This window comes from Pituophis catenifer, unplaced genomic scaffold (genome assembly GCF_029215685.1).
Source record: "Pituophis catenifer annectens isolate HBS135680 unplaced genomic scaffold, rPitCat1.0.hap2 SCAF_17, whole genome shotgun sequence".
NCBI classification, from domain to species: domain Eukaryota; kingdom Metazoa; phylum Chordata; class Lepidosauria; order Squamata; family Colubridae; genus Pituophis; species Pituophis catenifer.
The window spans coordinates 7,129,301-7,147,247 of NW_027256897.1; the positions used below are offsets into that span (position 1 = coordinate 7,129,301).

The window sequence follows — 17,947 nt, forward strand, 5'->3', positions numbered from 1 at the left end:
AGAGATTGGGGATGGCGTGGGAAGGGTTGAACAGAAGGCCAAAATCCAGTGGCGATTTTTCATCCTCTGCTCGCAGCTTCCTTGGTGCTCAATCAAAGGAGCTGTCATACTTTGCTTTAAAGCCAGTGAAATCTCCGTCTGGTTTCAGGCTGCATCAGTTTGGCAAGAGGGTTGAGTTATGGCCTCACCATTACCAAGGGAACAGCTTACGGCTTAAACTATTCCACATCTGTTTTGCCGTCCACTCTCAAAGAGTTGTTGTGGCTCCGTTGCCTGAGCCTGGGCTATCAACAGATGCAGACTCTTGAGAGTGAGGGAGAGGAGTTGGCAAGGCCTCCCTCTCCAGGACCCTCCTCTCTGGCAATGCCTCCGGAGGACAGCAAAGGCCAAAAGATAGGCCCAGAGCCAAGCACGTCCCCACAGCCACAGGTGGACAGCGATGAAGGAGATAAGTGCTGGCTGGATCCTCGACAGCGGCGTAGGGAGAAGCGTGCGCAGCAGAGGGGAAGGTGTGCCAGAGATTAGCTGAGTCACTGGACCACACCCCACAGGGTATAAATGTGGGTGTGGTGGCCGCTTCAGGTTGTGACGAGCAAAAACTAGAAATAATCCATGATTTCTGCGTTACTGGACTTTGCCTGCTTTATCGGACTGCATTTGGACTAATCCATGTATTGCTGAAACTTTGCCTGTTTTATCGGAATGCTGGCAGTCTAATCTTTGTTTTGTGTGAGTAAAGTCTGAATTGGCAGCTAGCCACTGGGTTGCTGCCAGCTTTATTTTCAAAGAATTTTGTCGTGTGGCTTATTAACTCCGGGCCGTCTGTGGGGGTGCGTGAGTGGAACGGGGACAGAACAAGAGTAACCCCTGTGCAAATGGATAGGAATGAAAAGTGTTGAACGTCGACATTTAAAGAGGGCAGAGAAGAGCAACAAAGATGGTTAGGGGACTGGAGGCTGCAGGAATTTTGCAGAATCCTTCCCCCAGGAGTGGAGAGGGAATGGGGATTTTGCAGTATCCTTCCCCTGGAGTGGGGTGGGAATGGAGATTTTGCAGTATCCTTCCCCTGCCCCGCCCACCAAACCATGCCCACCAAGCCACACCACGCCCACCAAACCATGCCCACAGAACCAATAGTAAAAAAAAAATTGGATTTCACCACAGGCTACAAACATATGAAGAATGGATGCAGGAATTGGATATGTCTAATTTAATGAAAAGAAGGACTTAGAGGCTCCCTCCTCCTCCTCCTTTTTCTTCTCCTCTTTCTCTTCCTCTCCCTCTATACAGACCCCACATTCCCTTGTAACACCGAAGATGGACAAATTGCACTCATTTCTTCCCTGTACGTACCTGTAAGCAGAGATCCAGAGACAGCATCACTTTCTTCAAATCCTTTGATAGCTATAACATTGACGATATATTTTATGCCAGGGATCAGATCTACTAGCTTGATTCTACTCCGGTTGCCATCCACGGTCAGAGATTTGAGGTCATCTGGAATAGAGGATGAATAAAACTTGTTAGTTTGGGCTTTCACAGAGGGGTATTTTTTTTTTTTAAAAAAAATTCCTATCCTTCCAGTTGCGTGTAAACTTTAAAAAAGGCAGGACAAAACAGAACCAACTAGTAATGGTTGCAGGAACTGGGTATAGATAGTCTAGTGAAGAAAAGGACCAGGGGAGACATGTGTCAGGGTGACAATTAATCCCATTCTGCTTTTGGGTAATCGCACCTTGATTTAGAGGATGAATTGAGGGTTTTCCTTGAAGTATACTTAAGAAAATAAACCCGAAGATTTATCTTCTAAGAAAAACTCATTTATTTGTTATAAAGAAAATAAAACATCTCACTAGTCTAATTAGTTACATTTTGGCAAAGCTTTCCCGGCCACCTCTTCTGGCCAGACCTCTTGGCAAGAGAACAAAGAAAGTTAGAAGAAAGTGAAGGAATGTAGACATGCGCAGTATCAGTTACTGATAAGAACTTGGCAAGCTACGGTAAGTCTTAGAGTTCAAAAATAAGAGCTCATCTGGTAAATACAAAAACGCAGTGACAACATGATAACAGTCTTCCAATATTTGAGGGACTGCCACAGAGAGGAAGGGGGTCAAGCTATTTTCTGAAGCACCTGAAGGCCAGACAAGGAACAATGGATGGAAACTGATCAACCTGGAAATAAGGAGACATTTTCTGACAGTGAGGATAATCAACCAATGGAACAGAAGTTGCCTTCGGAAGTTGTGGGAGCTTCATCCCTGGAAGCTTTCAAGAAGAGATTGGACTGCCATCTGTCTCTTGCTTTGGAGAACCAATAAGGTTCTCAGAGAGCACCAAGGACCCCTTATGTTGTTCCTTTTTGACAATCAAACACACTTTCTCGTCCACAGCATTCCTTAAAGTCTTCACTTTTGCAAGCCGCTTCCTTTAATGTGATCCATTCTGGCTCGGTTTCATCAACATATACTTCAAAGCAGAACATAAGCTTAGTCAAGGTAGGAGCCAGTCAGGGGTGGGCTTCAAAAATTTTAGCAAGGGGTTCTCTGCCTGGTTGCTGGGTGGGCGTGGCCACGGCCTAGGCAGCCTCCTGCACCATGGCGGGGGGCGCACATTTTTGCCCTCCCCGGGCTCCGGAGGCTTTTCTTGAGCCTCCGAGAGGGCAGAAATGGCTTGCCCAGACTTCAGAGGCCCTCTGGAGGCCAGAAACAGGCCTCCTAAACTTTCAATAGGCCCATTTTTCACCCTCCCCGAGCCTCTGTGTGTGCCCTGCACTTACCTGCATCCAAAACAGATCGCGTGGGGACTCCTAGGAGGGGCAGGGTAGGGTGGGTGGAGCCATCCAGGAGTGGGATTTGGGGGTTCTCTGAACTGCACAGAATCTTAGCTAGAGGTTCTCCTGAACCTCTGCGAACCCCCCAGCAGCCGACCCCTGGAGCCAGTCCTGTTTCTTACCTCCAGGTTCTGGACCGTACGAAATTCGGAAACTGTCGACCCGCGTCAAGGGAGGCTTCCAACTAACCACAGCTGAACTTTCCGTTATTTCTGAGAAAGAGATTTCCTTCGGGGATCCCACTGCTGTATGCAGAGAAAGAAAGAAAAGGAGTTAACACATATTTTCAGTAGCTCGGTGAGCTGGGAAAAAACTCAGAGAGAATCTTGGGGGCAGGAGCTACAGTGAAGATTGTGTTAAATCCAGTGTTATGACTAAAGTGAAAAGCTCCATAAAAGAAAAGTCTTTGTTTGCAAACATGTCTCTTGGCAGCCCAGCTTTGACTTTTTATAGTAATACAAGGCTGAATAAACACTGCAGAAAAACAAATAATCTCTATTTTGGACAACAGATAATCTCGATGCTGAGCATTATGTCATTCCCGAGCTATAGAGACAGCTTAAACATCATAGCTGTACGTTTAAAGATGCGGAATTTTTTAAAAAATATGTTGCTTGAATATTCTTAGATTTCTTCTACCCCTCTTTCCTAATTTGTCTGTCTCAAATGCAAATTAAAGGTTTTCTTTCAATGTTCCCCCCAAATGAAAGTTAGAGGGAGGGCGAGACAGAGAGAGAGACAGAGAGAGAGAGACAGAGAGACACAGAGACACAGAGAGAGACAGAGACAGACAGACAGACAGACAGAGTGACAGACAGAGAAAGAGAGAGACAGTGAGAGACACAGGGACACAGAGAGAGACAGAGACAGAGTCAGAGACAGAGAGATAGAGACACAGAGAGAGAGAGAGAGAGAGAGAGAGAGACAGAGAGACAGAGAGACAGAGAGACAGAAAGAGAGACAGAGACAGAGACAGAGAGAGAGAGAGAGACAGAGAGAGAGAGAGACAGAGAGAGACAGAGACAGAGTCAGAGAGAGAGAGAGAGAGAGAAACAGAAAGAGAGACAGAGACAGACAGACAGACAGACAGAGAGAGACAGGAACAGAAAGAGAGAGAGAGACAGAGACAGAGACAGAGAGACACAGACAGACAGAGAGAGAGACAGAGACAGAGAGAGAGAGACACACACACAGAGAGAGAGAGAGAGAGAGAGAGAGAGAGAGAGAGAGAGAGAGAGACAGAAACAGAAAGAGAGAGACAGAGACAGAGACAGAGACAGAGAGAGACAGACAGACAGAGACAGACAGAGACAGACAGACAGACAGACAGAGAAAGAGAGAGAGAGACAGAGAGAGAGAGAGAGGGACAGACAGACAGACAGACAGACAGACCGACAGACCAAGATTTAAAATCCTTGATTTGGAAATATTTGCATTTCAAATGGTAGTGTCTTGATTACTTAAAAAAAAAATGCCTGGAAGAAATAAGGTTGAAACATCTACATCCAATTTAACGAGTGGTTAAACAGGCTGTTTACTGTTAGCTTGTTTGTTTATTGTTTATGATTTTAAAGGACAAGTTGGATGTGCACAAAATCTCAACCTTTCCATAGTCCATCTCTGAAATAACCATTACCAACCCCCTGCCGGAAATAAGCTTTCCAAGTCCACTGATTTAAATAACAATAAACACACTCTTTGGATTGGTTTAGGGGTGGGGGAAGATTTTCCACAAAATTATTCCACGGGTTTTTCCTAAACCGGTGATCACTTCTATGCATGCCACTTAGCCTAGACAAGAATCATTTTTGGTGCCCATTTTTTTTCATACGGCGAGAAAGAAAAGAAAACCGTATTAGAAACCTTTGAAATATAGACGATTAAGAAGGTTAGTTCGGTCAAGAGACATAAAGAGGGAGAGAGGAAGAAATAAAGGCACCCTAGAAATAAAACGCTGGATTATTCGTCACTGTGAGCACAATACAACAGAGTCTCCAACACACAAGTCTTGTTGAAAAGATTGGGAGGTAAGCCAGGGCATTTTTGGCTACTTAAACCATAGCACACATTAAGTGAAAGTTAGAGCAGACAGATACAAAAAGTAGATTTTCTGGGTCGGAAGGTAGGACAATCTTCTCCCACAAAAAAGGAAGAACTTAGATAACTGAGAGTTATATGGGAAGTGTCTAAATTTGAGAGTTAAAATAAATAAAAATGAACACCCCACAAGTCTATGTTTATCCTTGTATACAAGGGGCCTTCTTGGAATTCATAGTTGGAATGTATTTTTATGCAACAACTACAGTACTACTCAGCCAGTAGATGGCAGTGTTTACAAATTTGGATCTATGGTATGTACTCTATGCTCTTTTGTTCTCAGTAGAGTTTCCTGTTTCCTGTTGCAGTTAAAACAGTTGTGCAGTAAAGAACATGGTGACTGTACTCTTTTGTTTGCTTTGTTGGCGCTTTATATAAATAGAATTCCTAGCAGGCCTGCAATGAGAGCTTATCTGAGGATTGTGCTCAACAATATCGCTTGGAAAAATACAGGTAGTCCTCAACATACGACCACAATCAAGCCCAAAATTTCTGTTTCTAAATGAGGCATTTGTTAAGTGAGTTTTGCCCCCCGTTTTATGACATTTCTTGCCACAGCTGTTAAGCGAATCACCATATTGCTAATTTAGTAACAGTTATTAAGTGAATCTGGCTTCTCCATGGACTTTGCTTGTCAGAAGGTCACAAAAGCTGTTCACATGATCCCCGGGTATGGCAACCGTCATAAATATAAACCAGCTGCCGAGCGTCCAACTTTTAATCACGTGACCATGGGGATGCTGCAACAGTCATAAATCTGAAAAATGATCATAAATCACATTTTTCAGTGCCATTGCAACTTTGAACGGTCACTAAACGAACTGTGGTAAGTTGAGAACTACCTGTAAATCAGAGGTGAAATTCAGCCGGTTCCTACCGGATCGCGTGATACCGTAGGGCTGACTGCGCGAAGCTCCGCCCACTCGCACGGATGTTATGATGTCCCTTTTTTGCGACCATTTTCAGCCTCTGCGCATGTACAGAAGGCTTTGTGCATGCGCGGACGACAGCCCGCGCACACCTTTGCGAACTGGTAGGGAAGGTGTGAAGGGAAGGTAGGGAAGTGAATTTCACCTCTGCCGTAAATGCAATAGACACACACACACACACACACACACACACACACACACACACAAATGCAAACACAAATACGTATATAGGCATGCATGTGGCCAAACGGTGTAGTTGTGTTCTTTGACAAGCCAGAGGCGGACCGAGGTACCTGTCATAGCAATCGCATTTACAGGCTGAGATCGCCGTCCGCTGATCACTCCATAGAGATCTACATAATATTCGGTCCCTTCTTTCAGCCCGTGGATGTCCTGAGTTCGTTGGTGACCTGGTACGATCAACTCCAGAGGATCTAAAAGCCTGTTGGAATCCCTGATTTTAAGGACAAAACTGTCAAAGGCTCCTTCATCCGCTGTCCAAGACAGACGGAAACCTTCAGGGGTAGCGTCCGATACCAAAAGATGATCTACTTCAGGTTCAGCTTCTGTAATGGCAAAGGATTGTTGTTTTTAATGTCCTTTTCGGGGGGAAAAAAAATAAGAGAACAAGAAAGAAAAATATCCAATAGAGAATCAAGTCCAGGTTAGCTTAGGAGGTGAGCATTCCGACTGCAAGTCCACTCTGCTATTTGGAAAGTGGAGAGGAAAAGGCATTCAGTGATTAATAGAAAAGAGACATTCCAAACCAAAGATGGCCGAGCTTCACGGGATTCAAACTTGCACCAACGTGTAAAACCCACGCTTTCCCCTACCATGCAAAATGAAACATGCTGGTAGTAGTAGGAGTGATGTTCATTTCATTCCCGAGGGGAGACATGATAGCGGTGTTCCAATATTGGAGGGGGCTCCTGGGTAGACGAGGGGTTCAAACTGTTTTCCGAAGCGCCTGAAGGCAGGACAACAGATGGAAACTAATCCAGGAGAGAAGCAACCTAGAACCAAGGAGAAATTTCTTGGCAGGGAGAATGTTTAACCAGTGGAACAGCTTTGCTTCCAGAAGTTGTGGGTGCTCCATCACTGGAGGCTTTTAAGAAGAGACTGGGCAACCCTTTGTCTGAAATGGCATAGGGCAGGGATGGCTAACCTTTTTGCCATCGTGTGCCAAAAGCGCTCCCCCTTCTTGGAACGGTGGGCCCAGTAGGCCTGTTTTTCCAGAGGCTTTCTAGAAGCCTGGGGAGGGCAAAAACGGCCTTCCCCACCTCCCCGGAGGCCCTCTGGAGGCCAGAAACGGCCCGTTTCCTGACTTCTGGTTGGACAGGAAGGCCCATTTTTGCCCTCCCCAGGCTCCAGAGGTTTTCTAGGAGCCTGGGGAGAACAAAAACAGCCTCCCCCCTCCCGGAGGCCCTCCGGAGGCTGGAAACAGCCCATTTCCTGACTTCCAGAAGGCCCAAAAATCAGCTGGCTGGTGCACGCATGCACGCTGGAGCTGAGCTAGGGCAATGCTCGCATGCCCACAGATATGGCTCTGCGTGCCATAGGTTCACCATCACGGGCATAGTGTCTTCTGCTTGAGCAAGGTGTTGGACTACATGACCTCCAAGGTCCCTTCCAAGTCCTTTCTCAGTGTTGTTGTTCCAACGGTCACTAAATGAATGCTGTAAGTCAAGGACTACCTATACTAATCATCTCTAAAAGTGTGCGGAGAGTTTGATGCTTGTACTTAAGGAAGCAGTAAATTCTTATATGTGTCCTCAGCTAGGCTGCACCCCTGATCCTATAAAGCGCCATCAGGAATGAGAGGATGGTGGATAAACCCTTGACGAGTGATCATGTATAGGGTTTAACTGATAGAATACTCTGTAGGATTGAGGCTCAGTGACGAAGCATCCGAGATCCCACATTCAGTCTTTTAAGTTGCTTGCTTTGTGACAGAAGAACGGTTGAAGATCAGAGAGGTCAATGCTAAACTAGAAAAAGCTGAGATGGTATGATGAAGCTTTCCAAAAGTAAATTCTTCTTTGAAACCAGGTCGGTCAAGAGCTGACACCTTCTGCAACACACAAGTAACGTGTCCTTTCCGATGATGTTCAACTTTAGACGATAGTGAGCTTGGAAACAATGATGCTAAATGAAGATGACACGATGATGGATTCCAAGGTTGTTTAAAAGACGGAGTCCTGAATTTTGGAAGCGCGTCCCCAAGTTTAGCCAGCTATCTAATACAACGATAAAGAAGTTTAGGAGCTAACCTAAACATCAGTTTGATTGTTCTGGATTATATCATTTTCTTGACCTTCTTTTATAGACATTGCTTTTTCAAAGACAAGAGTTGAGATATTAAACCCAAGGACTGATAAAAATATTGACTTTACTCTTTGGCTAGGATGACAAAGATATCTGAAAGGAACAATGGAACAACTTGCCTTCAGATGTTGTGGATGCTCCATCACTGGAGGCTTTCAACAAGAGACTGGACAATCGTTTACCTGAAATGGTATGAGGTCTCCTGCTCAAGCAAGGGTTTGGACTAGAATACCTCCAACTCTACTAGTCTATGTTCTATGAATGATTTGATGCGTCTCCACCTTCTGCTGCTCTTTAAAAATGTTGGTCCATTACCAAGACAGGAATGAAAAGGAGAAAGGTGACATATTAGTGAAAGGGTCAGTAAGGGACGTCATGGTTCCACGGTGAATAGAGAAGACATGAAAGACCTTCCAGAGGAGGAAGACAATGGTGAGAAGGGACGAGCATTCCACTTTCATGATTTTTTTTTTTTTAAAAAAAATAAAAATACCTGTTAAGGCTACAATGTTTAAGGGTCTTGTTTGACGGCCATGGATCAAGCCGTAAAGAAGGACTTCATACCCAATGCCTGTTATGAGCCCTCTAAGGGTCAATTGGCGCTGGCTTCCAGGAAGAAGGAATTCTTGGGGATCTAGCAGTTTGCCAGAATCCACCACGATGACCAGAAAACTTTCAAAGGCATCTTCTGATGCCATCCAGGATACCGTAAACCCGTACGGATTAATCCGGGAAACCGTGAGGTTTTCCAGGGAGGGCAATACTTCTGCGAAAGGGGAGAAGGGATAAGAAGGGCTGCGTTAGACCGAGTTGTGGGTGCCATTTGATACAAACCACAAGTCGCCCACCACCAAAAGAAGGGGTCAATTATAAAAGTAATGTTAATGCAATGCCTAGGCTGTGGGATTCGCTATGGAAAAGCCATTGGCTGTGCATATCCCTTGTTATCTTTGCTGGTTGCCTAGTATGTGAACTAGCATACTACAGCTTCCGTTGAACTCACTGACTGGAGTAATTAGAAGGAGTTTGGTGTAGCGGCTGTACACAGAGTTCGGTTTGTGTTATTCTTGGCTAGGTTAACACGTTGTGTTAACCCAGACTTTCATCCAGATGAGGACATTATAATTATGGAATAGATTGAGTAAATTCCAAAATGAGTACATTTGGAAGCCGGAGTAAGCATATATTATTGCAAGGGCTACCATGAAATACCAGGTTCATTCATGGCCATGGTGCTTGTTCTCTGAGCTTGCTGTTTAGCTTCTGAACGTCTCGCCACCAGGTTAGGTGACATCCTCAGCGGGATTTCGGTTGAAGTGTTTTGTTCCACCAAAATCCCGCTGAGGATGTCACCTAGGCTTCTGATGAAATGTTTGGAAGCTAAACAACAAGTTCAGAGAACAAGTCATCACCAACATCTACCACCCAAGCTACAAATATTTTTCTATCATTTCTAATAGGATAACGAGAGTTGGTGCCGTGACCTAGAGGTGGAGGTTTCGCCTCACAATCAGGAGGCTGTGAGTTCGATCCTAGGTAGAGGCTGATATTTCTCTCTCTGGGCACAATGAGAATATTATCTGCCGAACAAAACTCTGCATTGGCGATGGGAAAAGCATCCGGCCAGTAAACACTCAACTCCATTCAGTTGCCTTGACTCCACCCCGCAAAGGATTACGAGGTCATTAAGTGATGGGGGAAAAAATCCTTTGCAAGAATACCTGTAAGTATCAAAGACAGGAGGGGATCCTGATGGGCCCCCCCTGTGGTTGTGCCCTGAATGTTAACCTCATAATCCAAATAATCTACCATGCCTGAGATGAAGGTGTCATGAACCTCTTCTGAGATTGCCAACTTCAGAGGCTCCTGAGATCGGCGGAGGCCTCTAACATTAACTGTCATATGTGCGAAAGCTTCCTCTCTTGTAGTCCAGGAGAACTCGCTCAAACGAGCATTTGTGAGTGTGAATGTACTCAACTGTAGCTTGAGTTCTGAAGAGAGAAGGGACATAAAGGGGGGGAAAAAGAGACAACCATTATGGGTGGAGATCTGGCTGACAAATCAATGAAGGAGGTGTCCTACAGAACTACGACAGGCCATTCTTGGATCTGCTGTTGGGCTGTGATCATCAATCAGGTTGATGTCAGGATTCAACTGGAGTTGTTTCAAGAACATTGTCCATGTCAAGATCAATCAACCAGCGGAACAACTTGCCTTCAGAAGTTGTGGGTCCTCCAACACAGGAGTCTTTTAAGAAGGGATTTGTCTGAAAGATGTACTACAAAAAGATGTATGTGTGACTGTTTTGGGTGAAGAGTGCTGGAGTGGCCTCAATTAAGGAGACATGCAAGAGATTCAGGTTGTCAGAAAGCGACCAGCAAAAGCCAGCAGGTAAAGATTTCCTGCTGTAACGCTCAAGATTCATGGAAGCATGAACCCAGCGAAATGACTAGGTTCCTTAAAAGGAAAACAACACATAGATAGGAGACATGTTCCCATCAGACGGTCATGCGGTTTGAAGATGGCTTTCTCAGAATTCATACTCTTTATGGCTTTGTTCGAAGCATGCGCTTGCATTCGGATCAGGCATCATCCTTGGGCCTCCCAGATTCTGACATGCAATCGGATTTAAGAAAATCTCTCTCAGAGATACCAACGATACCGCAAAATTGTCTGGAATCCCTCCACAATCTGTGTCGCAATCCCACTTGATGGTTTACGAGGCAACCGCGAAAGCTTTAAGGAAGAGGGAGATTTGGTTTTTCTGTTCTGGAGACAATTCTGGTATCCAAAGGTATGTAGAATGCCCGGAAAAGAGAAGATGCTTGGGGAAAAAATGCATGCAAGTTTTTTTTTGCTTGATAGGTTGCAATACTGAAAACGTGGAGGCCTTCTATACTCTTTAGCGGGTCTTTGGTTCATACACAAAGTGCAAAGAACATCACATGCAAAGAACCATTTCCTAGGAAGTCAAGATCTTTGGGAGACCCCGACTTCATGATGTGGAGAAACAAGACAAGCAATCAGAAAGAAACCCAAGATACAGTAGATGTAGGACGATGGATGTTGGAATCAATCCCAAGCATGTTCCACAGAGGTGCCAAGTAGAACAAACATTGATACATATATTGTCCTAGGCATTATGTTGCACATAATCCTTCTAGATATATGTATCTAGAGAAAGAAAATGCATGTTGGTTGAAACGAGAGCATCCAGAAGAGAAGAAAAGTCCCATCCATCCAACTGCCTTAATTGTGGGAACGCAAGCACTGTGATTGAACTATTTTGCCTGGTAAGCTCACTTAGATTGCTAGATTTTTTTTGATTCCTCGAGTCAAGAGGAACTAGATGAGATGGTCTTAAAAGATTATACGTAAAGGAAAAGGAATCACAGAAAAAGCAAATGGTGATAATGACACCTCCTTAAAAGTTGGAATTGTTGAGTTTTCCCATCAACCTGGCCATGAGATTGAGCATTATAATTACACCTGATCTTATATTAGTAATAGCAAGTCTTCACATGGCTCCTTGGAACAGCTTGTAGCTGAGAAACCAGACACTGGTCCTGGTGTTATTATTGTCTACATTTGAAGTCTACATTTGAAGTCTCCCTCAGCCATGGAAACTCCTCTGAGGAACTTTGGGCCAGTCATTCTCTCTCTCTACATCCCAACTCAAAAATGTCTTTGGGAGGGGGAGAGGACCTTTGAGTTTCTGAGGGAAAAGTGGGGGTTTCAAATTTTTTTACTACCGGTTCTGTGGGCATGGCTTGGTGGGTGTGGCAGGGGAAGGATACTGTAAAATCTCCATTCCCTCTGAACTCCAGGGGAAGGATACTGTAAAATCTCCATTCCCTCCGAACTCCAGGGGAAGGATACTGTAAAATCTCCATTCCCTCCAAACTCCAGGGGAAGGATACTGCAAAATCCCCATTTCCTCCTGATCAGCTGGGATTGGGAGGCAGAGAATAGATGGGGGCGGGGCCAGTCAGAATTTTTACTACCGGTCTCTAAACTATTCAAAATTTCCGCTACCGGTTCTCCAGAACTGGTCAGAACCTGCTGAAACCCATCTCTGAAAAGAACAGTGTAAGTTTAAAATCATGAGAGTGACCGGAAGCAGAAATTCATTAAATGTCTCTTAAGTGTACTCATTGCATTTATCACACATATTTGGACAGGGGGAAAAAAAACCTTCTCTGTCTTTCTCCTAACATGTTAGATGTCCATGTGAACTGATGGATCTGCATTTTGTGTGGAGGGTAATATTTTATCATGTGAGTCCTTCCACTTACCGTATTTTTCGGGCTATAAGACACACTTTTTTGTCCCTCAAAAGGGGGTGAAAATATCTGTGCAGCTTATAGACCAAATATTGCCAAAGCTTCACCATTTTTTGGCCTCAGCACACCTTGTTTTCAGGCCTTTTTTGGCCTTTTCCAGGCCTTTTTTCAGCCCATTTTCTAGCCTTTTTTGGCTCATTTCTGAGGCTGTTTTTGGCCCATTTTTTGGGCAAAAACAGGCCAAAAAAGCACCTCGAAAACAGGCTGAAAAAAGCCTTGAAAACGGGCCAAAAAAAAGCCTCACAAAGTCACCAAAAGAAGGGCTGGAAAAGGCCTGAAAAAAGGGGTGAAAATGGGGTACACGGAGGCCATAAACCTTTTTTCGTTGTTTTCCTCTTCTAAATTTAGGTGCGTTTTATAGTCCGAAAAATACGGTAGCTCAAAATGAGATAGTCCAACAGCACACTGACCATCTCTGTCAAACCCAAACTATTCGTGGGTAACTTGCAGACTCATCTAATTGCAACTAAGAATAGACTTTCTGGAGACAAACTGGATTTTATGTGATCGTAAAATTCACAGATGCATCTTTCGAGGATGCCAGTAGGGCCCCAAAAGTATATTTTCTCATTTTTTCCAAAGCTTAAGCTGGAACAAACAAACAAAAAAAAAAGTTACTTTTTTTCCCCCAAAGTCTACATGAAAATCCACACTATAGTAGTGGTCAAAATTGTGGAAACCTTTTGGGAAAAGTGCATTTTCTAAAACTAGCTAATAACACCACTTTTTTTTTTTTTTTGGAGTAGTGCCATAACATTATATATCAATGGAAAGATAATTTAATCAAGAATGTCATGCAATCACTTTTATGAAGGATTTGCTGCTAGAATAGCAGTTACAGTATAAAGAAGAAAAGTGAAACACGTAGAAAAAAAACAAGATATACAAAAGTGATCCCCATGTCAGTTAATCCTTAGTTGGGTAACCTTTAGCATGAATTATGGCCTTACAACGTCTTCCCATGAAGTGAACCAAGTCTTTGAGTTCTGCAGCTGTTCTAATGTGAAACCAAGATGGAATGATGGCTTCTATTAACTGGGTTTTATTGCTGGGTCGCTTCTGACTAACAAGTTTCTTTAGTCGGCTCCATAGATTTTCAATTGAGTTAAGGTCTGGGCTATTCCCAGGCCATTCCAGCAGTGGAATAGGATTATCTTGAAACTTCCAAAAAAGTGATGTTATTAGCCATCAAACCTCAAAAATACACTTTTCCCAAAAGGTTTTCCACAATTTTGGCCACTACTGTACAAGCCATTGTGAGAAGATCTAGACCAGAAAAAAAGGGCGCTAGATCAAGGAGAAGATGGAACGGTGGAGTGACTCGGCTGCAAGAGAAGGTTGAAAATTAAGAAACGGCTGGTTAATTTTTGAGGAGCATCAAAATGTACCTGTTATGGCAGTTATGCTTAACGCCTGAGTGCGGAGGCCACGAGTGACTCCGTAGAGGTAGATAATGAAACTGGTTTGAGGGGGAAGCCCTGAGATATGGGCAGTCCTTAAACTGCCCGAAATGTTGTATTCCATGGGTTCCAGCAACCTGTTAGAATCAATGATTTCAAGGGTAAAGATCTCAAAATCTCCTTTGGAGGTCGTCCATGAGAGGTTGAAGCTTTCTGGGGTCACAGCCCGGACAGTCAGGTTTCCAACTTCGGGTTTCGCCCCTGGAGAAAAGAAACAACATTTGGGGTGATTTGGGGTGATTTGGGGTGATTGAGACTTGTAGAATGTTTGCTTAAAACGTTGACGTCCCTTGTTCGTGCGGTGGAAGAGGACCTCAAGCAAGCATCCAAGCCAAGAAAGCCCAAAGTTGACCATGCCAAGCTTAAATGCACGTTAGGAAGGAACAAAAGGGCTGAAGTAGGACATCTGCTTTCTTGGGGTTGGAAAGGAAGAAAAGTTGGATCGTTTCAAGTTTAAGGAAGGGTGTGTGTGTGTGTGTTTGTGTGGCAACTTGTGTTTTCAAGGGGTGTCCAAGAGAGAAATGCTAGCATAGATGGATTTTCGAGCAGAATAGCAATAGCACTTATACAGGTAGCCCTTGACTTATAACACTTCATTTAGCAATCGTTTGAACTTACAATGGTACTAAAGAAAAGTGACACAATCGTTTTTCACACTTACGACCAGGGGTGAAATCCAATTTGTTTCCCTACCGGTTCTGTGGGCGTGGCTTGGTGGGTGTGGCAGGGGAAGGATACTGCAAAATCTCCATTCCCTCCCCACTCCTGGGGGAAGGATATTGCAAAATCTCCATTCCCTCCCCACTCCTGGGGGAAGGATATTGCAAAATCTCCATTCCCACCCCACTCCTGGGGGAAGGATATTGCAAAATCTCCATTCCCACCCCACTCTGGGGCCAGCCAGAAGTGGTATTTGTCGGTTCTCCGAACTACTGAAAATTTCCGCTACCGGTTCGCCAGAACCTGTTAGAACCTGCTGGATTTCACCGCTGCTTACGACCGTTGCAGCGTCCTCAGAGTCACATGATCAAAATTTGGATGTTTGGCAACTGACTTGTGTTTATGACGGTTGGAGTGTCCCCGGGGGAGGGGTCATGTGATTCCCTTTTGTGACCTTCTGACAAGCAAAGCCAATAGGGAAACCAGATTCACTTAGCAACTTAACCACCGCAGCGATTTAATTAAGAGCTGTGGCAAGAAAGGCTGAAAAAGGACAAAGCTTACTTAACAACTGTCTTAGCAATGGAAATTTGGAGCACAATTATGGCCGTAAGTCGAGGACTACCTGTATACCGCTTCACAGTACTTTTACAGCCCTCTCTAAGCAGTTTGCAGAGTCAGCCTCTTGCCCCAACAATCTGGGCCCTCCTTCTACCGACCTTGGAAGGATGGAAGGCTGAGTCAACCTTGAGCCGGTCAGGATTGAACTGCTGGCAATGGGCAGAGTCAGCCAGCAATTCTGCATTCTAACCATTGCACCACACGGAAGGAAGGAAGGAAGGAAGGAAGGAAGGAAGGAAGGAAGGAAGGAAGGGAAGGAATAGCAACAGCAATAGCCATAGCACTTATATACTGCTTCACAGTGCTTTTACAGCTCTCTCTAAGCAGTTTACAGAGTCAGCCTATTGACCTGAGAATCTGGGTCCTCATTTTACCGACCTTGGAAGGATGGAAGTCTGACTCAACCTTGAGCCCGTCAGGATCGAACTCCTGGCAGTCGGCAGAGTTTGCCTGCAATACTGCATTCTAACCACTGGGAGGGAAGGAAGGAAGGAAGGAAGGAGTAAGAAAGTAAGTGAAGGAAAGAAGGAAGGAAAAAAGGAAGAAAAGGAAAAAAGAAAGGACAATAGCAATAGCACTTAGACTTATATACCGCTTCACAATGCTTTATAGCCCTCTCTAAGCTGTTTACAGAGTCAGCCTATCGCCCCCAACAATTTGGGTCCTCATTTTACCAACCTCGGAAGGATGGAAGGCTGAGTCAACCTTCAGCCAGTCGGGATCGAACTCCAGGCTGTGGGCAGAATTTACCTGCAATTCTGCACTTAACCACTCCACTACCAGGGCTCAGTGGCAAGATGAGAACCCAGCAACAATTACTAAGAAGAGATTTTTTTTTTGCTTCCTTCAAGAAGACAGAAGGGAAGTACGCTTCCATCATACTGGCAGAAGCACAATTTCCCGCTTGTCTCCCAGAGAGGGAAGAAGCCAGACAAAGAATGTGAAATCACATGCAGAGAAGAACGGAACAAGGGTTGCTTCTTGATGTGTTTTGCAATGGACCTGGTTTTGCAGACTGTTCAATCTTTATAGCGCCATCCCAGGATTAGTGCTGCATGTTAGATGATGCAAGAAAGTCTCAAGGAGTGAAGAACAAAAGAAACTGGATGGAAAGCAGAACCCAAATCAATTAATTGCAGGACGAGCAGAGTTGAAGCTTTAAGGCGAGGCGAGCATCTTCAAACGTTAGAAGCAAAAAGGAAGCGATATTCAAGAACATCTCAATGGCAATTTTTTTTTTTACTTTACTAATACCAATTATTCTTTCAGAATAAATCAGAGAAGGGCAGCACGATGTAGAGGAATTCAAGTTCAACTTCCCATTCAGCGATGAAGCTGAACGATCAAGCTGGCTTACCTTCTTTCAGACTATTGAACCTTTGCACCACCCAAAGTTCATATGGAGGATAGATAAAGTAAAGGTAAAGGTTCCCCTTGCACATATGTGCTAGTCGTTCCTGACTCTAGGGGGCGGTGCTCATCTCTGTTTCAAAGCCGAAGAGCCAGCGCTGTCCGAAGACGTCTCCGTGGTCATGTGGCCGGCATGACCCAATGCCAAAGGCGCACAGAACACTGTTTCCTTCCCACCAAAGGTGGTTCCTATTTTTCTACTTGCATTTTTTTTTACGTGCTTTTGAACTGCTAGGTTGGCAGAAGCTGGGACAAGTCACGGGAGCTCACCCCATTACGCGGCACTCGGGATTCGAACCGCTGAACTGCCAATCTTTTGATCAACAAGCTCAGCCATTGAGCCACTGTGTCCCAAGCAAAAAAAAAAAAAAGCATATAATGAGCCAAGCAAAAAGCATATAAGTTGGCGCGGAAGCTGGCTCTAAATAAAATTAATCGAACAAATTAAAAGGAGGATGTTTTTGAGCTCAGTCTTTGCAGACTCAGGAGGAAAATTTCCATGTTAGATGTTATTTTTCCTCCCCAGACAATTCTTTTCAAATGAAAACATTTAGCATAGAAAAGCATTTTCCATTTTATTTCTATCTCACTTCCTCCTCTTCCAAATGGTATATCAATTAATATCTTTCTCTGCCCCCCCTTCCCCCCCAGCAAGCTTTGGCTAGATGCAAAAAAAAAATTGCCACAAGATGCAATCTTCAAACAAAGTGGAAAATTTGCTGATTATTTAGAATAACAGGGGCCAGAGGAAATTCTGAGGCAGGATTCAGCGTGGATGTGGGCTTTTCTGGAAAAAAAATTTAATAATAATGAAGAAAGCAAAGCTGGAACGTGAATTGGAAGAAGAATCGCGGAAAGAATACCTGTGGTAGATTCAACAAAGATGGGCTTTGTTTGGTAGCCCTGAGTTATTCCGTAGATGGTGATTGTGTAAAGAGTACTTGGTGACAATCCGGAGAGATTTATGGATCGTTGTGTGCCCGGAAGGGTGAGAGTCCGGGTATCTTCTGGTTGATTGGATTCCCGCACCTGTATGACAAAACTCTCATAGGCCCCATCAGCTGCTGTCCAGGTGAGGTAGAATCCATCCCAGTACACTTTTGCAATTGATTCTAAAGAAGGACAAAGAAGTCAATTGGATTTTCAATTCTACAGTTCCAAGTAACTAAGGATTGACCTTTTCGGCTTGTCAATCGGTTAAAAAGGTAACGGTAAAGGTTCCCCCTTGCACATCTGTGCTAGTCATTCCTGATTCTAAGGGGCGGCGCTCAT

General features: G+C 44.4%; 1 protein-coding gene across 1 annotated transcript in view; it reads right to left on the reverse strand.

Annotated features, from left to right (window-relative positions):
* The window catches only part of TNC (tenascin C), a 46,591-nt gene that overhangs the window by 11,485 nt on the left and 17,159 nt on the right, over positions 1 to 17,947 (reverse strand). Inside the window, exons 10-16 of the mRNA XM_070955924.1 lie at positions 17,539 to 17,787; positions 13,913 to 14,185; positions 9,996 to 10,172; positions 8,675 to 8,947; positions 6,150 to 6,422; positions 2,953 to 3,075; positions 1,354 to 1,497 (exon numbers count right to left, since the gene is read on the reverse strand). Of these exons, the coding sequence (XP_070812025.1) occupies positions 1,354 to 1,497; positions 2,953 to 3,075; positions 6,150 to 6,422; positions 8,675 to 8,947; positions 9,996 to 10,172; positions 13,913 to 14,185; positions 17,539 to 17,787 (1,512 nt within the window). The remainder of the gene's footprint in view (positions 1 to 1,353; positions 1,498 to 2,952; positions 3,076 to 6,149; positions 6,423 to 8,674; positions 8,948 to 9,995; positions 10,173 to 13,912; positions 14,186 to 17,538; positions 17,788 to 17,947) is intronic.